The sequence below is a fragment of the Mastigoproctus giganteus genome, chromosome 6, assembly GCF_048544385.1.
Source record: "Mastigoproctus giganteus isolate SK-2022 chromosome 6, ASM4854438v1, whole genome shotgun sequence".
NCBI lineage: Eukaryota > Metazoa > Arthropoda > Arachnida > Uropygi > Thelyphonidae > Mastigoproctus > Mastigoproctus giganteus.
In genome coordinates, this window is record NC_143580.1 from 169,883,845 (window position 1) to 169,907,560 (window position 23,716).

The following is a 23,716-nucleotide window of genomic DNA, read 5'->3' on the forward strand; positions in this document are numbered from 1 at the left end:
GCAACCAGTTTGATTTGCTCTCCTCTTTTTTGTATTCACATACAAGAACTCTCTATACCCATTCTTAGCTCTCTTTGCTAGTGCTGTCTTGTAATCAATGGCTTTGTTACATATTCTTTTGTAATGTTGACAAATCAGAATTATGAAATAGTGTGTAACTGTTCCATGCTTGCTACTTTTGCTTAATTAAACTGCATATGCCTTAGCCAGATCAAGTGTGCTGAAATGGCTTAATCCCATACATCATATGGTGCTATGAGTTGTACTGGAGCTTTTCGCACATCACCAATTTTAATTCTCTATATAGAAGTCTATGAACTACTGCTAAACCTTTGATGACAAGTTCTGGTACTAAACTATGCAGACAAAATTAGCAGCCTTCCACATTACCCCATGTGGCAATATCTCTTCAAGCCAAAATGAAGAAACCTCTATCAAGCTAAACCACAGATTAGCAAACTGTCGGACATTAGGCTTCAAGCTCTAAATACAAGCTGGGGCCTGAACTTGACTAACACACTTCAGGATGCTAGCATGGAAACCAAGCCATGGGTAAATGCCCCCAATACATAATGATAGAGATTTCTATCAATGAGGAAAGAATAACCTTTTAATTTCTGGAGAGTATCAAACAGAAGTGTTCTATGTATCATCTTGAGGTAAACTTATCTTATTCTTTTACAAATAAACTTGGTCCATACACGTTAGTATGTTTTCATGCGATCCTTGCAATTTTCGATTTAGCTCATTTAGATGCTCAAAAAATGTCAGCTAGTTTTTGGAGACAATATGAGGGGGATATCAAAAGGTTTGTACTCTTACCTATAAATAATAGCCCTAGAAAGGTGAAACTTCACAGGCACTTTAATCCTTTTCTATGTATTCTCTACGTATAGTAACACATTTCTTCCATCTGTGGATCTGTTGTTAACATTAGCATTAGTTCAGGCATATGATGCAAGCTTATACAACACTAACCAAAAAAAAAAAAAAAAAAAACTTCCCATTTCACCCATCTGGTCACTCCCAGTGTTTGTCTAGTTCAGCCTTAAATTATTTAAGCTATCAACTTCCACAACAACAGATAGTAGTCTGTTCCAGCAATCAGCTATCTGCTGGCTAAAGGCAAACTTCTGCACATCTATTCTACAACTGTCTTTCCTCAGTTTGAATATATGTCCCCCTTGGGTTCTTAATCTGAGCAAGGAGAAGTATCCCATCAGCATTGAGCCTGCTCAAACCATTCAAGGCCTTTATACACCTCGATCAGATCACCTCGCAGGTGCCTAGTCTCCAGATGCTGCAGAACTTGCAGAACTTAAGCCTTTCTTCATAAGTACACCCTTTTGTTCCTCTCACCAATCTTGTTGCCCTTCTCTGTAATTGTTCTAGCAACTCAACATCCTTCCTAAAATAAGGCCTCTAGACCTGTAAACAGTACTCAAGGTGTGGCCTGACCATTGCCTTATGCAAAGGGATAATCACCTTTGGTGATTATCCCTTTGTATAAGGTCTTTGTACAGTGGTCTCAGAAAGTTTTTAAATTCTGTGCAGTGGGATCAACTGACGATGTTACCAACAGTAAATTCTAAGTGGGAAGCATTCAAGGAATTAATTGTGGATGCTACTAAAAGTTTCATACCTATTAAAAAAGATATTGTTCAAGGTTTAGGCCTAAATGGTTATCTAATGAACTAATGAGACTCATAACAGAGAAGAAAAATGCATGGGATGCATATAAATTATCAAGCGACTCAGAAGCCTATAGCAGATATAAGCTAGTCTGTGATCAGGTCACAAAGGAGGTTAGGCAGGCGAAGGCAGATTACGAGAAATCCTTGGCAAAAGATGCTAAGAAAAACAGCAAAGATTTCTTTACTTATATAAACTCTAAAAGGAAGGAGATAAATCTGATTGGTCCACTTGACATCGATGGTTCGACTGTTGATGATCCTGCTCAGATAGCAAACAAACTGAATGAGTATTTTGCATCTACATTCACACATGAGGAATTAGCTGCCTCTGTAGCCAGGTGGGAAAGAGCAGCAGTGCATAGCACACGCTTCTTGATTAGACCGGGGTTCGAGCCCATCACCACCAAATACGGAGGATGTGGAAAGGTCAGGGAATGACCACCGCATATCCCGGAGCAATATGGCCTTAGTTGCTAATGCTCCTAAAAAGCAAGTAACAACAACATGAGGAATTCTTAAGGTTTAAAAATGGTAGAAGGTTATCAAATTGTAGCAGGGTGCTTAATGATTTTGTAATAACTGAGAGCAAAGTGGAGGAGAAATTGTTGAAGTTAAACATAAGAAAAGCACATGGGGTGGATAGGATCTATCCAGTTATATTAAAGGAGGTGGCAAAGCAACTAAACAAACCTTTAGCCATAATTATGAGAGCTTCCTTGAACTCAGGGGAGGTTCCCACGGACTGGAGATGTACAAATGTATCCCCAATTCACAAAGGGGGATCGAAGGGTGACAAGAGTAATTACAGACCAGTTAGTTTAACTTCTGTTCCGGGTAAAATAATGGAGTCACTGGTTAAATATGCATTGCAGGTTCATCTAGACAAGACTGCAGCAATAATTCAGACACGGCATGGGTTTGTTAAGGGAAAGTCTTGTCTGACAAATTTGATAGAATATTATGATGTGGTTACAAAGGAACTGGATGCAAAAAATAATTTTGATATCATATATTTGGATTTCAGGAAAGCTTTTGACACTGTTGCGCATGGAAGACTATTCTACAAATTGGAGCAGAATGGTATTAAGGGTTGCTACAATGGATAAAAGGATGGCAAAGTGGGAGAAGACGGAGAGTGGTAATCAATGGGTGCTGCTCTTCTTGGACTAATGTTATTAGTGGAGTCCCACAGGGTTCGGTGTTTGGTCCACTGTTGTTTTGTATATTTATCAATGATATTGATGAAGGTATATCAGGCTTAATGTCGAAATTTGCAGATGATACAAAGGTTGGCAGGGTTGTTAATGACAGTAATGGCAGTGTGCTACTGCAACAGGATCTAGATAATTTGGGTAGCAACTGAAGTTTAACCTTGACAAATGCAAAGTACTGCATATGGGTAGAAGTAACCCCAGAGAAACATACCAACTGTGTGGTACTATACTTAAGGTGGTAGAAAATGAAAAAGACCTGGGAGTAATTGTGCAGTCAGATATGAATTTTTCTGAGCAATGCAGACAGGCTGCCAGTGCAGGTCATGGGGTTTTGTCAGTGATATATAGGAATTTTGCTAGCAGGGAAAAGGAGGTAATTGTCCCTATGTATAAGGCAATGGTCAGGCCACGTCTTGAGTACTGCGTAGAGGTCTAGAGGCCTCATTTTAGGATGTAGATTTGCTTGAGCATGTACAGAGAAGGGCAACAAGCTTGGTGAGGGGAATGAAGGGATCCTCTTACCAAGAGAGGCTTAAGTCCTGCAAATTGCAGTGGCTGGAGACTAGGCACCTGCGTGGTGATCTGATTGAGGTGTATAAGGCCTTGAATGGGTTGAGCACGCTGAATTCTGATGGGATCCTTCCACTTGTTCAGATTACGAACCTAAGGGGGCATAAATTCAAATTAAGAAAAGACAGATGTAGATTAGATGCGCGGAAATTTGCCTTTAGCCAGCGGATGGTTAATTGCTGGAACAAACTTCCATCTGTTGTTGTGGAAGTTGATAGGTTGAATAAATTTAAGGAGGAACTGGACAGGCATTTGGAGGGAATGGTGTGATTTTTTTTTTTTTTTTTGGCTGATGCTGCATTAGCTCATACACTTGCTTTCTTGCATCACATGCCACTACTACTACCTTCTTGTCTCTGCTAGCAAAATTCCTATATAATAGGAATTTTGCTAGCAGAGACAAGAAGCGAACTGCCAGAGCAGGTCACCTCCATGACCTGCTCTGGCAGTTCGACTTAATTATGTTGTATATGTCATCAATCACTGCTGAGAGAACTTCATATCTGACTACACAATTACTCTCACGTCTTTTTCTTTGTCCACCTCCCTGAATGTAGTACCACACAGTTGATACGTTTCTCTTGGGTTACTGCTACCCATATGGAGTACTTTGCATTTGTCAATGTTAAACTTCAGTTTCCAGCCCATCTGCCTAACTTTTCTAGATCCTGTTGCGGTAGCATACTGTCTTTAGTGTCATTAACAACCCTGCCAACCTTTGTATCATTTGCAAACTTGGACATTAAGCCTGATATAACTTAATCGATATCATTGATAAATACACAAAACAACAATGGGCCAGCAATGAACCCTGGGGGACTCCACTAATAATATTAGTCCACGTAGAGCAGTGTCCATTTATTACCACTCTCTGCCATCTCCCACTCAACCATCCCGTTATCCATTGCAGTAACTTGCCCTTAATGCCATAACACTCCAATTTGTACAGCAAACTTCCATGTGCAACAGTATCAAAAGCTTTCCTGAAATTCAAGTATATGATATCAAGATTATTTTTAGCATCCAGTTCCTTTGTGAACACATTGTAGTTATCCAATCAAATTGGTCAGACAAGACTTTCCCTTAACAAACCCATGCTGTGTCTGAACTAATGCTGGTGTCTTCTCTATTTGATCCTGTATCACCTCTTTAACCAGTGACTCTATTATTTTCCCTGGAACAGAAGTTAAATTAACAGGTCTATAATTATTTGTGTTGCCCCCTTTGTGAATTGGGGATACATTTGCACATCTCTAGTCCATGGGGACCTCCCCTGACCCTAAGGATGCTCTCATAATTATGAATAAGGGATTGTTTACTTCCCTTGCTACCTCCTTCATTATAACTGGTTAGATTCCATCTGCCCCAGGTGCCTTTTTTATGTTTAACTTCAATTTCTCCTCCACTTTTCTCTCAGTTATCACAAAATCACTTAGCTCCCTGTTAGAGTTTGATAAACTTCTGGCATTCCCCTCCTTGAATAACTCCCCATGTGTGAATGTAGAATCTTAGAATGCCCATTATATGTAAGAGAATGGAAACTGCTTTTTCCTCATATTTTCATAATTGTAATCAATTAACACTACAGCATGTCCTAGAAGATCAAGAGGACATGGATGACATTTTTATTTTCCTAAAATTGATTAATATGAGAGATGTTCAATAGAGAATAATTATAATTTTTCATGAACGGCATACTGCTTGCTGTTTCTAGCTGAGCTGTGGAATTTATGACCAAGCCAAACTGCATCGCATAGCAGCTGTGCAGTTCACTCGTGTGCATGGTGCGACCTTGGTGGTTGCTTAAGTTTATACCTGGTCACTTTTGCCTATGTAACAGTGAATATGACATGCAAGGAAGAGTATGTTGCTGTCGAATCTCTTTATTTCTCATGAAAACATCAGCTGAAGCATATGAAATGTTAAAAGAGGCTTATGGTGAATCTGTGCTTCCATATAGCACAGCTGGTTTAGAATGTTTAAAGATAAATGTGATTCAATCACAAAAATTGTTGATCCTGGAGCTCCAACCACTGCTGTCAACCCAGAAACTATAAATACTGTTTCTGTAATCATGAGAGAAGACTGTCATATAACAGTAATGCAACTGGCACAGATGTTGAGAATATCAGTAGAAAGTATGCACGATATTCTTCATGACCATTTACATATTACACGTGTTTGTGCACACTGTGTTCCAGGACTTCTCACACCCGAGCAATAGCAAGTTCGCGTGGAGGTTTGTCTGGAGATGCAACAATTGGTTACTGAAGAGTAAGATTCTTCACAAAGTGATGGTAGATGAGACCTGACTTCATCATTTCGATCCAGAGAGTAAGCAACAAAGCTCTGTTTGGAAGTCTGTGTCATTGCCAGCACTGAAAAAAGCAAAAGTTCTGGCTTCAGCAGGAAAGGTTATGGTCTACTCTTTTTTTTTTTTGACATTCAAGGAATGTTTACCAGCATGTTGTGCCACATCTTATAGATTGTTACAGGACCTTACTATAGAACTGCACTGCAGACTTTGCAGGATCACATTCATTGCAAAAGACATCGTGTATAGTCTGAGCAAGGAAAGAATGCAATCATTGAACTTGCTCAATCCGTTCAAAGTTTTAAGCACCTCAGCTGATTACCTTGCAGGTATACCTAGTCTCGATACATGCACAATTTGCAAAACAGAAGCCTTTCTTCTTTAGCGTACCCTTTTGTTTCAGTCACCAATCTCAATGCTCTTCTCTGCACCAGTACCAGCAGGTCTACATCCTTCCTACATCCTTCATTGACAGAGCCCAATGAGCATCCTGCTGTGGCAGCCTGTCTGCACTGTTCAGAGAACTTTATATCTAACTTCACAGTTATCCCCATGTCATTTTAATTTTCCATTACCCTGAGTGTAGGATAGTGGAAAATTTAGTTATACAATCCCATCCCCATAATGAAAAAAATAGGCCAAATTACTGTAAATAAAATAAACAACTATAATAGATAAAGAGTGGGCAAGTAAATCACAATGTCTTGATAATGGAGGATTAACTTTTCAGATATTGATTGGAACTCTGTGGGTTGGTTGCTCACTCAATAGTGAACACTACTCAATTTCCTAGATGCCTCTTTTCTGCAACAAGGAGGAAACAAGAGAAAGAAGTATTTTTGATTGTTATTGTTATTAGTAGTTAGTAGTGGCATATGATGCAAGAAAGCATGCTTATGGAGAATCAGAAAAAAAGCATACCCCACATCACCTGTCCATTCTCTTCAATAGTTTATTTAGTTCTTCCTTAAATTTATTCAAACTACCCGCTTCCACAACAACATAGAAGTTTGTTCCAACAATCAAGCACCTGCTTGTTGAAAGAAAACCTCACATCTGTCCTTCCTCGGTCGAATTTATGCTCCCTCGTGTGTCTAGTCTGAGCAAGAGGAAGAATGCCATTAGAATTGGGCTTAGTTAGAAAAGGTGCCTAGTCCCAGAGGATGCAGTTTACAAATTAGTCTTTCTTAATAAGACCACCCTTTCTTTCTCTTCACCAATCTCATTGTCCTTCTCTGCACCCATTCCAGCAGATCTATATCCTTCCTAAAATAAGGCCTCCAGACCCTGTATACAGTGCTCAAGATGCAGCATAACCATTGCCTTGAACAACAACAGTGAGATAATCACCCCCTTATCCCTGCTAGCAAGGTTCCTGCATATCGTTGACACAATCCCGTGAGCTGTCCTGACAGCCTGTCTGCACTGCTCTGAGAATTTAATATAATTATCCCCAGGGTCCTTTTGACCTTTGACTACCTTGAGTGTAGTTTAGTGTAGCAGTAATCTAGGATTACTGCCACATATTCGCAAGGGCGCTTCCGTAGCCAGGTGGGAAGGAGCAGCAGTGCGTAGCACACGCTTCTTGATTAGACCGGGGTTCGAGCCCGTCACCACCAAATACGGAGTATGCGGAAAGGTCAGGGAATGACCACCGCACATTCCCGGAGCAATATGGCCTTAGTTGCTAATGCTCCTAAAAACCAAATAATGATATAATAATAATAACATATTCACAATACCTTGCATTTTGTCAATGTTAAACTTCAACTGCTACTTCTCTTCCCATCTACCTAAATTTTTTAGTTCTTGATCCAGTGGTGTAACCCAATTCTGTTATTAACCACCCTGCCAACCTTTACATTGTTTGAAGAATTAAACTTTAAGCCTAATATATCTTCATTAATATCATTAATAGATATAGAAACAAACAGTGGGCCCAGCAATGAACCCTGTGGGACTTCACTAATAACATTAGGCTATGAAGATCAGCATCCATTAATAGTCATTTTCTATTTTTTTTTTTTTTTTTTTCTCTCACTCAACTGCCCCTTTATCCAGAAGAGCGATTTACCCTTAATGCCACACTGATCCAATTTGTACAACAGTCTTTTATGTGCAACAGTATCAAAAGCTTTACTAAAATCCAAGTGTATGATATCAAAGCTATTTTTTGCATCCAGTTCCTTTGTTACTATACCATAGTGTCCAATCAGATTGATTGAAAGAAATTACCTCATAACAAATCGTGCTTGGCTGCAGTATAATTGCATTCCTGTCTAGATGGTCCTGCATTACTTCTTTAACCAGAGACATCACTATTTTCCCTGGAAGAGAAGTTAAGCTAACAAATCTGTAATTATGCATGTCACCTTTTGTTCCCCCTTTTTGAATTGGAGATACATTCCCACTTCACCAGTCCATAGTCACCTCCCATGAATCCTGAAATGCTCTCATAATTATGGCTAAGAGTTTGCTTACCTCCTTGGCTGCCTCTCTTTATATAATTGGATAGATCCATCCACCCCAGGTGCCTTTTTATGTTTAAATTCTGCAATTTCACACATATATAAGGAATGCAGAATTGAAATTTGGGGAGTGCAATGTGTACAGAAAAGATAGACAGGATAGAAAGGGTGGAGGAGTCATGCTCTTAGTTCAGAAACCCATAAAATCTAAGGAAGTGCATCAAATTGACATTGGTGGACAGTGCAGTGTTGAGTCAGTTTCGTGTAACATAAGCACTGAGAAAGCAAAATTGAGATTGGGAGTGTGTTATAGACCTAATGACTTTGATGAGTACAACGAACAACTGTACAGAGAAATAGAGTGGACCAGGAAATCAGATTGTCTTAGAATGGGGGATTTTAATGCTTCCAGATATAGACTGGAACTTGTGAGTTGGTCATTCGCACACTAGCAAGACTTTTGTGGATTAACTGGATGATTTTTTCCTACAGCAGCATGTTCGAGAGACAACTAGAAGGAGTAATACTCTTGATCTAATTATCAGGAGTGATTATTCATGTATTAAGAATCTGCAAATAAAGGAACCACTAGCTGGCAGTGATCACAGTATACTAATGTGGGATTTACTCAAAGGTGTAACTATCATCAGGGGTAAAGGGAAGGGTTTTTGCTTTCGTAAATGTGACCACGGTGGTCTCAGGCAGTTTTAATTTCTATACAGTGGGAATAGGAAGCATAGAAGGAAGTAATCTTGAAAGCTACTAGGCTTTTTGTTCCAACTAAGAACTTTGCTCTAGGTTTAGTCCTAAATGGATGTTAGATGAACTAATGAGACACGTGGCAAAAAAATAAAAAGGAATGGGATCCATATAAACTATCAGGTGACACAGAAGCTTATGGTAGATATAAGCTTGTCTGCAAAGAAAACCAGGAAAGACTGCTTTACTTATGCAAACTCTAGAAGGAAGGGGATGAATCAGATTGGTCAAGGTAGCTGAAAAAACTGAATGATTATTTTGCATCTACATTCAGACATGGGGAATTCTGTGGGGAAGTGGAGGGCAGAAGTTTATCAAACTCTAAAAAAGAGCTAAATGATTTTATAATAATTGAGAGGAAAGTGGAGGAGGAAGTGTTGAAGTTAAACATAAAAAAGGCAACTGGAGCAGATGGGATCTATCCAGTTATATTAAAGGAGGCAATAAAAGAAGTAAGCAGGCCCGTAACCATGATTATGAGGGCATCCTTGGACTCAGGGGAGGTCCACTGCACAAAGGGTAGTAGAGAATGAAAAAGACCTGTGGGTAATTGTGCAGTTAGATATGAAGTTTTCTGAGCATTGCAGTCAGGCTGCCATAGCAGGTTTTGGGATCTTTTCAATGATATACAAGAATTTTGCTAGCAGGGATAAGCAGGTGATTATCCCTTTGTATAAGGCAGTTGTCAAGCCACACCTTGAGTACTGCATACATGTCTGGAAGCTTCATTTTAGGAAGGATGTAGAATTGCTAGAGCAAGTACAGAGAAGGGTGACAAGATTGGTGAGGGAACAAAGGGGTGCTCTTACGAAGAAAGGCTTAAGTTCTGCAATTTTCAGCGTCTAGAGACTAGGCTCCTGCGAGGTCAACTGATTGAGTTGTATAAGGCTTGAATGGTTTGAGCTGGCTCATTGCTGATGGAATTCTTCCTTTTGCTCAGATTACAAACCTGAGCAGGCATAAACTCAAATTGAGGAAAGACAGTTGTAGAATAGATGTGTGGAAGTTTGCCTTTCGCCAGTAGTTAGTTCATTGCTGGAACAGATTTCTGTCTGTCATTGTGGAAGTTGATAGCTTAAATAAATTCAAGAAAGAAATGGGCAAACTTTTGGAGCTTGTGTGTGTGTGTGTGTGTGTGTGTGTGTGTGTGTGTGTGTGTGTGTGTGTGTGTGTGTGTGTGTGTGTGTGTGTGTGTGTGTGTGTGTGTGTGTGTGTGTGTGTGTGCTGATGCTGTGTAAGCTTCCTTTCTTGCATCATATGCCTCTACTAATGCTAATTTACATGCAACTTGGACGCCATGGATAGGGCCCAACACTAGTAGTGTTATACTGCTGGAAAAACTGCAATGTCACTAATTGCACAAGTGTAAAAGTTTCCAGTAATGAAATAAAACTTGCAGTATTGAATGTGTTGGAGGAAATTTTGGAAGGCAGTATTCCTTCAGTTGTTGCAGAAGTTTATTCCATTTTGGAGGTAATGAAATTTTTTGGAAGAGGCTTGTTGACACACTATCTAATGATATTGAGAATCTCCTTCATTTTCTTGTGGAAGAATTACCGGAGTGAACCTGAAGACCTTATTCGGTCTTCCAGTAGAGATGAAAATGATAGTGTTATGAAAAAAAAAAAAACCAGTTATTACTCTCAGTAGCACTTGAGAGGCCCCAGACGCAATTCAATTTTGAGGCCCCTCTCTGAATATTTTCGGTACCACCACAGTGTGCATTCTACGCTCACGTTTTTACTATAGCACGCACTCTAGATTTGGTGTTGAGGTTTTAATCATTTTGGTTGCACAATTCTTTCATACATATTTTATTAATTGGGAATTAAAAAATTAATTCCCAATTATCACTTTCTATAAATGTCACACCTTGTCAAACAATTAAGTTTTGATAAATACATAAACAATACATAAGATATTACAGATATTTACTTGATAACAAAACAAAATACTCCTACACTAAAACACCAAACTCTAGTAATTTGTAACAGATTCGTGAGTGAAATGTTAGTTCTGAAAGCTATTAAAAAAGACGATGCTCCGTTACATGTGAGCCAGCGCAGTAGTGATTTCAGAGGCTTTAAAAGACTACTGCGCTTGCTTATTGGTTCCCAATTAGTTGCGAATAGTTTTGAACTGCCTCCGCGAACAAATCTAATATCATTTCTCGACCAATATCGTCACAGGGTTCTTCACTCGTGGAATTACCTCCACTAGGAAAAAACTGAAAGTGTTTAAGCATTAATGATAATATGTATTCTACTTCAGATTCACTTAGTTCGCATAGATATTTCATATAATATGTAGGGATATTCGCATAAGAGTTTACTAACTTCTCATATTAAATTATAGTTTTATTCAGTAATGGTAATAAAGATGAGTGTAAAAATTTAAAATGAAACAATTTTTTTTTTTTTTTTTTTTGAGACCTGAGATTTGAGGCCCCCTCGATTTAAGAGGCCCCGGGCGCGCGCCTGTGCGGAAATCCGCCACTGTGTTGGTAGTAATTTTCTTTGCTCACCATTTTATGAAAAGTGATCCAGTCAAACTTCAATTTTAACATTTAACTGAATCAGTTTGGACAAACAGGTAGAAGCCATTTGGGAAGGTGCAGAGGGATTTCAGAAATAAAATGAATTAGCCATCATTATCAGTTTTTTTGAAGGAAAAATCTAACACTAACGCTAAACTCAATCAAGATGTTGCCATATCACATGAAGGTACAAACTAGGATAGTCAACACTGTGAATGTACCTATGAACACACTGCCTTATCTATAATATCCAGACTTACCTCCATTGATAGTTGGTCATGCCCTACCCAAGCACCACCTCGTATTGGACACAACTATAAATATGCCCTTAAGCCTTGGAGGAGACAGTAGTATGATTATGAATGCACGATACTGTAATCAACAGAGTTAACAGACATAAGATGACAGGATCTCACATAAGCAATGGTCTGTTAAGTGTATTAGTTGTCTGATGGCACCAGGGGTTTTCCCTATCTCCGCGTTGTATTCTTCGTACAGGTGACACAGAACTCTCTGAAGGCCCAGAGACTTAAAGGTGTGTGGAGAGTGGAACGTTGTGTAGTGTTATGTTCTGTTGTTTCTCTGACCCTTTAGCTGTTTGCCCCCTATTGGGATCCACTGTTGCCCACAATTTGCCACGAGGAGGCAGGTCAGGCACCCAGTAGATTATTTAAGTATTCTGGCAGACCCCACCACCTAATATCGGAGGATTTCAGTGGCTTGCAAGGCTTATATATATATAAAAAGGGGTGAACACTAGAATTTGGAAAGACTGAAAGAGATTTATGAGAAAGTGATTGAATTTAGATGTAGATTATAATTTGACGGCATTGTTAAGTGCGTACTGGTCGGTTTAGTTAGAGTGGGAGGGAGAGACTGGTGGAAACAGGTAGAAGGATGGGGATGATAGAGTAGGCATCCCCAAAGAGGTCAGTAGGGACAAGCCCCACCAGGCAAAGTATGGGGGAGGCAGCTGCAGTATGTCTCAGTCGGTGATCGTTATCAGGTCCATATAAGTGTCAAATCTGGTAGGAAGGTCGAACTGCCCATCCTGCTCCAGGGATGGGATATGTTACTGGCAGTGGGGAACCTACCAGGCAAGGAGGGAAGTAATCTCCCCCTTGCCAGGTGCAGGGGGGGTGGGAGAGAGACATTTCATTCACAATATGCATTATATTTTTATACTTTTTTCTTATAGTATAATATTTTTTTTTTTTTTTTTTTGTTTTATATATATAATTTTTTTTTTTTTTTTTTTTTTTTCACTCAATTATCTTTTCTCATTCACCTGGGGGGGGGATGCAATGGTGTGTAATGTAGATTTAAATACTAATGCATAATAATTAAGCTAAATAAGAAAGAATATAAAAGATTAAAACTAGGGTTTTAATCTTTTATATTCTTTCTTATTTATTCTTTTCACAACTGAAGAATAACAGTAAGTTGAGGTGCCCAGAGAGTGCTGTGCAGAAAGCAAGAGTTGAATGAAATTAAAGCCAGAAGATTGAATGAGAGAGTGTGTGAGAAAAAGAACACAAACCATAAATGTTACAGTTTGTGTTCTTTTTCTCACACACTCTCTCATTCATTCTTCTGGCTTTAATTTCAATTCAACTCTTGCTTTCTGCACTGCACCCTCTGGGCACCTCAGCTTACTGTTATTCTTCAGTTGTGGTGCAGGCCTAGCTGCAAGTTTTCGTAGGCCAGGGGAGAATGCAGTGATAGTGTTTGTATTATTAATACATGTTTGTTAGTATATAAAGTAATGTAAATTATTATTAACTTTGTATTCTTCCGGCCAATTACATTTGCTCTTCTGCTCATTCCCATTCACCATAGCACTCATTCACTCTCTTCTTCCCCCATGCTGAGTTACTCTTTCTTTTACCGAAACTAACATTTATTCCCTTTTACCAAAACTAACATTTATTCCCTTTTACCATAATTCCTAATTCACTCTTTCACCCAGTCTATTCGTTCTGTCTTTCATTGTCATTCATTCATTCTACATTGCATCCCCTTGCTACTAGCTTACTGATATTTTTCAGCTAATCTGCTTCCCTGACTGCCTGCACATCTCGCTCCCCTACATGGTTACTTATTTGGTGTGGGGACCCAGGTTCCTACACATGGTAGGGTAGTCCTGGGGGGGGGTACCCAGGTAAACCCAGTTTTATCATGTCAGGTTTCTGTAAGGGTATAGAATACTGCTATCCTGACAGTTTTTAAGTCATCATCTGGGTGGGTGGGAAACATGGGCAGTTTTATCTATTGATTATTGTTTAATTGCTGGGGGGCTGAATTGCCCTTCTTTGGATAGTTCTGCGCATTTTGAATACTTTCTGTGTAAAAGTTGTAAAGGCTTTATAATTTTCCTCTTCTGTGATGAACTTCTGCCATTAAGATGTTCTTCTGCCCTGGGAAGGGGGTCAGTCTGTGCTATTAGCTGTGTTCTGGGGATTATGCATTCATTTATGAACGTAAATTATACATTCATTTAGAATGTGTGCCCACAGACATTCATATAGAATGTCTTGCCACGGGTGCAGTTTGAGTCATCAGTCAGCCCCAAGGAGGTTAGTTTTGCCTTTAGGAAGCTATGATCTGTCAATATAAATATTGTAAAAAATCCAGGGGTATACCACTTAGGTAGCTTTGGGCTGACCATTGCCACCTGTGGCAGAAAACTTTTGGCAACCAAACCCTCTGGTTTCTTGCTCCCACTTTGTTTGCCATAGGTCATGGAGCTTCGTAGCTGTTCTTGTTCTTTCAGCATTAAAGGTATTGACTGTATCAAAGGCTATTCTGTATCAAAAGGACATACCCACAGAAATTCTGTGGGTATGTCCTTTTTAAGTCTATAATATAAGTGGGAGAGCTCCAGCCACCAACTCTAACAAAGGTGTACTTATTGTGTGACATGCTCTGATAATAGTGAGTAGTATTGTCCTTTGTATTGATTCCAATTTATTCCTATTTCTTACTATGGCTGAGCAGGTGAACCGGGCACTGGCTCCATGAGTGATAACAGGTAGGAACATTACATGACATATGATTGCCAGGTCTTTCTTTTGAGCCCCCAGTCTTCTAGACTGATCCTGGCAATTATACCTGCATAATTTCTCACTTTCTTTGCCAAGTAGATCAAATGGTGATAAAAAGTTAATTTTGAATCAAAGACTACACTAAGATATCTTAGTTCTGTTACCATTTTTATAGTAGTTGTGTTAATTTTAATTTGGGGACGTCTTCATATGTCCAAATTGCCTTTTAGAAGTATTTGTTTGGTTTTGCCAGGTGATATTTTGAGCATATGCATTTGTGCCCACTCTTGCATCTGCAAGAAGGCAGAATTTGATCTTTGCTCTACAACCACTCTTGTTACCTTTTACAAGGAAAGTCACGTCATCTGCAAAGGCCAGGCTTTCCACACAGCCCAGATCCAAAGCCAGAAATTCATCCAGAACAATGTTTCAAAAGGAAGGCCAAGGATTGAACCCTGTGGACAGCCTTTATTCACAGGGCTTATCAATTCCTGGAACCGAACCTTGTGCATACTGAGACACTTCTGCCTGTAAAGTAGCTGTTTATTACCTTATAGAGATTTTGTGGGACATTTCCTGGCAGAGTCTCCTAAGGATACTAGGCCACCAGAGTGAGTCAAATGCCCCAGCAAAGTCAATAGAGATTGCCAGCATATATTTCTCCTCTGAGTTTTTAACTGCTGTCAGTATGTGTTTTAAGCAGGACAACTCTGCACATCTCCTGTGTAGAGTTGCCCTGCTTAAAATCATACTGATTATTGGAATGTAAACCTGCTTCTGTATAGTATTGAGCTAATTTGCTATATATATTAGTCTTTCATATATTTTCCCTAGTACAGAGAGTAGGGCTGTTGGTCTATATGATTTGGGATCAGTAGGGGGTTTCTCAGGGTTTTTGAGAATTAATCTTAACACAGCTTTTTTCAATACCTTCCTTCATACAGTTATTATATGGTACTATTAATTTGTCTGATGCTATTTCTGCTAATTTTTTGACAATCTCAACCTCCAAGAGGTTGAGATTATCAAAAAACAGCATTTATTGTTTTTGGTTTTAGATAGTTTTAATTGTCTATTTGTAAGTTTTGTATAGCAAACAGTGGTTCAATATTGGCATTGTCATATTCAGTGTTTTCTTTTATAATATCTAGCTGGGTGGGGGAATGATCCCCAGTTTCAGTCTGAATAATACTGTCTAGGATGTTATTTACAGAGTCCGCCCAATACAGGGTTGGGGTTCCATCTGGTTTTACAGTAGTTTCTAAGACATCTCCTCTTGGCAATGGTCTGTGTGTGTGTGTGTCATTTCAACAGCACACTGAAAATCCTTAGGTTGATTATTAGTGATGTGATCTGCAAATGGAAGCTGGTTGGTACTGAAACCATCACAAAACACCAGAAAACCTCTGAAATTGAGAATTATGATTGTGCATACTGCAAAGAATCAACCACTTGGAATGCAGATTGACGTTGGCCCTCAATAAAATAATAGGGATACAGGTCAGCACCAGTATAGTGTGCAGGATGCTGCATGATATGGGTTACTATGGTCATGCAGCTACCTGCAAGCCACTAATCACCCCAACTAATACTAGATGGCAACTAGCTTGATGTAAGGCCCACTGTTCTTGGCCTGTAGACTAATGGAAAGCTGTGCTTTGGAGTAACAAGTCGTGTTACATGGTCTACTAATATGATAGTTGTGCTTGGTTGTGGTGAATGCCGGAGAAAGCTACCTGCCAGACTGCATTATTCCAACAATGAAATATTTGGCACATGGTGGTCTGGGACTGTTTTTCTAGGTTTTGCCTGGAAACAATGATTGTTTTGGGAAATGTAGATGTGATGGAGTGGTTTGCCTGACCTCAGTCGTATAGAGAATCTCTGGGATGAATTGGATCACCGAGTGAATACAAGGAGAGACTGCCCAAAAAACAGAGTTGAACTGTTTGCTACTTTGAAGGAAAATATCAGAAAACATATACAGAATGGCTAAATGGCTTAACAGACTAGGGGCTGCCATAAAGCCTAAAGGTTTTAGCACATGTTATTAATTTTTATGTAAATAAAGACTATCCAGTTGTTAATAATAAAGCAGGGGATATCTTGTTCCATCACTTTGTTTCTGTTTATTTATTTTTATTTTTTTTTTCATATTGGATTATCAACATTATTATACAAATGTAAAATAAAGTTTGCTGAGTTTTTTTTTTTTTTTTTTTTTTCATATTTTTTTGGTATGTTCATGGCTTTCCTGTAGCACACTATTTTCTCTGGGAGTGTAGTCTCACCAAGTGCAGTGCTTTTCAGGAACATATTCCGTAGTTGGTGGAAGATTACCATATATATTTGAATTGAAAATATTTGTTCTTAATATGGTATGCAGCTTTACATGTTAAAGAATAATGAAAAACATTCCTCTTTCAAATACCATGTGTGTGTTTTGATTATATACATATCCTTATGCCTGTAGATGAAGCTGATCTCTCTGTTCTGAAGGCTAATTCTTCTCACTTACCAGTTGCATTTGCATACAGATCACATGGTCATCCTGAAAAGGCTAAGGAAAGTAGAACTGAAGATAAGGTAAAAAAAAAATGAATTTTTTGTCACTTTTTTATGAATATATTTCATTCATAATGTTGATAATATTGATGTTTTTAATCATTTTGTGAGTGTGAACATGTTTGTAGGTGTGTATATCTATGAATACAGATATACTCACTATATATATATCATCTATATATATATATATATATATATATATATATATCAATATAGATATACTCCATGTTCTGTATGCTATAACTTATTAACACATTATGTAATTGCAAACTTGGTATAACGTTATTCAAATTTTATTCATAATTTTATTCAAAACTTTAAAATTGATATTACCATGTGGACTTTCGCGCGTGTACTTTGACATACAGAACATGTCGGAAACAGAAGTAAGAGCATTGCTGTCTTTTTCATGATTTTGGTGGATGACCTCTGATGAAAACACAAAAATTATGAAAGACTCTGCAATTCTATCTCCACCTAGGTCGTATCTTCAAAAATATTCTTTTGGTTTACTTTTCTGTCGTTACAATTATTTTTCCGGTTCCTTTCTTCCCGCCTTCATTCACAACATATATCGCTCCCAGGGTACACCGTATTTTCATTAGTTCATTTCCATGCATAAACATCTACTTAATGTATTTTATATCAGTAATATTTTATATCTAAGACTATATATTTTTGTATATACACACTGAGTTTTCTTTGCATCAGAAACACCTACCAGATACATCTGGGGCCACCTTTTGCCCATAATACAGTGTACAGCCTGTAAGCATATTGTGTCCAGTGATTCCTGCACAATATCAGGTGGATGGTCATAGCATCTAATGTCCTTATCCAGTAGGTTCCAAACATGCTCAATTACATTGAGATTTGGTGAGTTGGGTGGCCATGGGAGAAAGGTGAATTCATCGTTGTGTTCCTGAAACCAGTTAGCAACCTGCCAGGCCTTGTGGAATGGCATATTACCTTGTTGATAGATGCCAGAGTTTACTGGAGACACTGTCATCATAAAGGGGCATACTTGGTTGGCAACAGTAGAAATGTAGGCATTGCCATCAATTAAAGGTGATCAGAGAACCCAAAACATGCCATGAAAACTCTCCAAACCATAACACCACTGCCTACCAACAGTGCATCCAGACACCATGGTCTCATGTTGCGTTCTCCAAATGTGGATATACCCATCACTATGATAAAGGAAACAGGATTTGTCAGACCGAGTGACAGAGGGTGCTGACTATCTTTAAAAATTACAGCTGTTAATTACAGGCTACGAAAAAGCATACTTTATATTGTACTTTATAAGTAGCCTTATGGTTCTAGTTATGCTGGTTATTTTTATTTTTAATTTAGATAAGAGTTTTTGTTGATTACTACTTAATATACGTAAAAACGTTGTTTCGTTCGAATCTTGCAGCCATTGTTTTTCCATAAAGTGGTAGGGAATTCAAATTTTTAATTGTGGTAACTAGGTAGCTCTAACATAAAATTAGATAGTGTAGTATTGACGATTAATTAAATTTATTGATCTTATTAATTTAAAATATCATACCCCAGACTAGAGCAGCAAAGCAACAGGCACAAAGTGGCAGAAGTGCTGTGACTCGGGGGAAAACTGAGGGGGGGGGCAATTCTCCAACGCATCACAGCCTAAAAAAAAGTGCAACTTGTGAAATGTTTGCCAAACTTTCTGGAACAGAACATGATCTGGCCCAGGAGGATGCCTTTCTGTGTGCCATGTGCAGAGAGTGTCTAGAAATTAGGCGTCAACTCAGCATTCTAATGGGCATCTATGAGAGCTTGAGGTGTAGGGTAGATGCCCTCGAAGAAATTAATATGAGGGGCACATCAAGCTCTCAAATGTCCAACTCAACGCCAGAGCTCACTCTTGGGCATCAGGCAACACAGCAGCAATCTCCAAGGCAGATTACGCTGGTCCCAAAGGAACTAGTTATTGTTGGTGACTCTATTGTCAGAGAGATGGAGAATATATTGTGTAAAAAGGATAGATGGAACAGGACCAGGGTATGTCTGCCAGGGGCAAAAGTTGATAACGTTGTAAAGCATATATCTTTTAAGGGCACAAAAGATGATATTGTTGTACGCGTTGTCACCAATGACATTAAGAGTAGGAGATCTGCAGATTTACTTAACAAGTACAGGTCAATGTCGCAAAAAAGTCGTGAGTCAGGGTTAAATTTGAAAGCGTCTGCAATTCTGCCCAGACACGATAGGAGGAAATACATGATGAGAGCCTTGTCAATTAATCGGCCCTGGAGGGAATGTGCAAGGTTCAAGGGGTAGAATTTTTTTTAGTGGTCTGTACTTGTTAACAGGAGAGACTGCTTCTATAGGAATGGAATACACTTAAATAGAAAGGGTGCAAGAATATTTGCTGATGCTATCGAGGAAGTGTTAGGTGGGTCGGAAAACTGCTGGCTTTGGGGGGGGGAGAGTCACAGACTAAAAGGTTAAAAGTAGCTGCAGGCAGAGGTGAAGGTGATTCTTCCCTACTTCAATTAGAATAAGCAGCGGCGTGGAGCCAGGGGTATTGTGGGTTTCAGGGACTGATGGCAGTCGTTGTGAAACAGGTGGGTATATGGGATGTGTTAGGGTAACTAAGAATAAGAATAGGTGCATGTATACTTGCATGTATACCAATGCCTAGAAGTATAGTAAATAAATTTGATGAATTTGAAGTGTTGGTCAGGACATCAAAGACGGATATTGTTCGGATAGCAGAGACGTGGTGTCACACAGATATCAGGAATGCAGAATTGGAATTTGTGGAATACAATGTGCACAGAAAGGATAGACAGGATAGGAAGGGAGGAGGTGTTATGCTGTTAATTAAAAAAAACATAAAATCAAAAGAAGTACATCCAGTTGATATAGATGAACAGTGCACTGTTGAGTCAGTTCGGTGTGACATAAGCACTGCAAAAGCAAAAATAAGAGTAGGAGTGTGTTATAGGCCTAATGAGTACAATGAACAATTGTACAGAGAAATAGAGTGGGCTAGTAAATCAGAATGTCTTATAATAGGGAATTTTAACTTCCCAGATATAGACTGGAACTTGTAATTTGACCACTCGCACACTAGTAAGACTTTTGTGGATTTGTTGGATGATTGTTTTCTGCAGCAGCATGTTTGAGAAGCAACCAGAGAGAGTAATACTCTTGATCTGGTAATCAGCAGTGATCATTCTTGTATTAAAAATTTGCAGATAAAGGAATCACTAGGTGGCAGTGATCACAGTGTACTGATGTGGGATTTACTTAAAGATATAATTACCATCAGAGGTAAAAGAAAGTGTTTTTGCTTCCGTAAAGGTGACTACAGTGGTCTCAAACAGTTTTTAAATTCTGTACAATGGGATCAACTGATGATGTTACCAACAGCAAATTCTAAGTGGGAAGCATTCAAGGAATTAATCGTGGAAGCTACTAGGCTTTTCATACCGTTTAAGAGATATTGTTCAAAGTTTAGGCCTAAATGGTTGTCAAATGAACTAATGAGACTCGTGGCAGAGAAGAATAATGCATGGGATGCATATAAATTATCAGACGACACAGAAGCCTATGGCAGATATAAGCTAGTCTGTAATCAAGTCACAAAAGAGGTTAGACAGGTGAAGGCAGATTATGATTGGTCTGATTTTGATAATAATTTTGATATCATATACTTGGATTTCAGGAAAGCTTTTGACACTGTTGCACGTGGAAGACTACTGTACAAATTGGAGCAGAATGGTATTAAGGGCAAGTTGCTGCAATGGATAAAAGGATGGTTGAGTGGGAGAAGACAGAGGGTGGTAATCAATGGGTGCTGCTCTTTGTGGACCAATGTTATTAGTGGAGTCCCACAGGGTTCGGTGTTGGATCCACTGTTGTTTTGTATATTTATCAATGATATTGATGAAGGTATATCAGGCTTAGTGTCAAAGTTTGCAGATGATATAAGGTTGGCAGGGTTGATAATGACAGTAATGGCAGTGTGCTACTGCAACAGGATCTAGAAAATTTGGACAGATGGGCTGAGAAGTGGCAACTGAAGTTTAACATTGACAAATGCAAAGTACTGCATATGGGTAGAAGTAACCCCAGAGAAATATACCAATTGTGTGGTACTACACTTAAGGTGGTACAAAATGAAAAAGACCTGGGAGTAATTGTGCAGTCAGATATGAAGTTTTCTGAGCAATGTAGAGACTGCCAGGACAGATCATGGGGTTTTGTCAATGATATACAGTAATTTTACTAGCAGGGAAAAGGAGGTGATTGTCCCTCTGTATAAGGCAATGGTCAGGCCATGCCTTGAGTACTGTATACAGGTCTGGAGGCCTCATTTTAGGAAGGATGTGGATTTGCTTAAGCATGTACACAGAAGGGCAACAAGATTGGTGAGGGGGAATGAAGGGATCCTCTTACCAAGAGAGGCTTAAGTCCTGCAAATTGCAGTGGCTGGAAACCAGGCACCTGCAAGGTGATCTGATTGAGGTGTATAAGGCCTTGAATGGGTTGAGCACACTGAATTCTGATGGGATTCTTCCATTTGTTCAGATTATAAACATAAGGGGACATAACTTCAAATTGAGGAATGTCAGATGTAGAATAGATGTGCGGAAATTTGCCTTTAGCCAGCGGGTGGTTAATTGCTGGAACAAACTTCCATCTGTCGTGGAAGTTTATAGGTTAAATTAATTTAAGGAGGAACTGTACAAACATTTACAGGGAATTGTTTTGTAAATTTTTTTTTTTTTTTTTTGCTGATGCTTAATAAACTCATACATTTGCTTTCTTGCATCACATGCCACTATTACTACTACTACTACCACCCATCAGTATCACTGCCTTCAGCCTGCAGAACACCAACAGTGCATGCAGGCACCATGGTCTCATGTTTTGTTTTCTCCAAATGTGGAAATACCCATCAGTATGATAGAGGAAACAGGATTAGGCAGACCAGGTGACAGATTTCCACATTAGTGGTCCAGTGTTCGTGCTGACATGCCCATGCAACGTGCAGTTTCTTGTATCGCAGTGAGTATTGGTACCCATGATAGCTCTGATTGCCATAGCTTCTATGAGTTAGATTCCATTTGGATATTAATCTTGCAATTCCTATGTTTTACTGATTGGTTAGCTGGGCTACTGTGCTGCGTCACTGCTCTGTTATGAAATCAGACACCACTCTCATCACGGGCATTGATCACACGTGATTGTCGTATGTGTGACCTTTGACTGGTTGTTCAACCTCTGTTGAGGCAGTCATAGGAGACTTGTAACACTACATAATGGAGCACTTAACCATGTTGGCTGTTATCAAGATACTGGCACCTTTGATTGTGGGAGCAAAACATGCAGATACTTTGTTTTGTTACTCCCACAATATTTTATGTTCAAATTTGGAAAGATCTTGACACTGACGCATTCTTCCTCACAGACATTCAAAAACTGATGCCATGTGTTCATACTACAATCTTATATCAACCATTCCTGATCAGTATATGTTTCATACCAACTCAGTGTGTGTTAAATATTAATTTTTGTATAACTCTTAAGCAAATTTAATAATATTTAAATTTTAAATTGTACATTATCCGTTCATTTCCATTTAAGTGTAATATTTAATTCTTTCATTATGTGAAAAATCTTTTGTTAATCAGAACCTAACCTATGTAAAATACACCTGATAATTTTTTTTGTTCAAGTTTAGTCTAAATGATGCCATTGCGATCTAATCCAAAGTCATCTGCCAACCAAATTGGACACTGTGCCTAGCCTGTGAACCTTAATAAGAAAATTAGTAAGATAATAACTATATATGCAATTAGTAAAAATTATAATATAAAATTAAAAATAATATAAAAATTAGCATGATAATAGCTATATAAACAATTAATAAGCTATATATAAAAAACTGCATTGTCAAATTCACATGAACATAGGTACATTATCATCAGGGGTCTTTGCTGGATCAATATTCAAAAACAATGAACAATTTTAAATGATGCACCTATGTTTCTGTGTTCCTTATTCAGTTTTATGCATTTTACCCTCTAGCCTCACAAATTTAGGTATGCTAATTTGGATAATTATTTTATTTTATATTAAATATGCACTTAAATGTTAATTATATGCTGATACAATTATAAGGCAAAATACATTAATATCATATTAGTATTAATACTGCAAACTGGACTAAAGAAATAAAGCCTTATGTGTATGCAATAAGACAATCTTAAATTACATTTTTAAGTTATCACATGAGCTCTGATTTCATTCCATTTGTCTTGACTTCATCCCATTTGTCTTGACTTCGTCCCACCCAAGAGAAACAAAGATGTGGTTTTTCTTCCAAACATTTCACTTGCTAAAATTCTTCTCCCAAAGAAATAAATAAAAGTGCAATCTGAGCTCCCCTTTAATATTGCAAGGATATCTTGCCCTTTTATTGCTAGCCAACTTTACTGTAAATCCAATAAAAGACGATTCTTTAATTACAGATCAAAAGGAATATATCTTTACTTAACATTACAATTTTAA

General features: G+C 38.5%; 1 protein-coding gene across 4 annotated transcripts in view; it reads left to right on the forward strand.

Annotated features, from left to right (window-relative positions):
• Ehbp1 (Eps15 homology domain containing protein-binding protein 1) overlaps window positions 1-23,716 on the forward strand; it is a 524,539-nt gene that overhangs the window by 238,443 nt on the left and 262,380 nt on the right. For all 4 annotated transcript variants that reach the window (XM_090376583.1, XM_090376585.1, XM_090376584.1 and 1 more), the window contains one exon: window positions 17,073-17,185. In XM_090376583.1, the coding sequence (XP_090232709.1) occupies window positions 17,073-17,185 (113 nt within the window). The remainder of the gene's footprint in view (window positions 1-17,072; window positions 17,186-23,716) is intronic.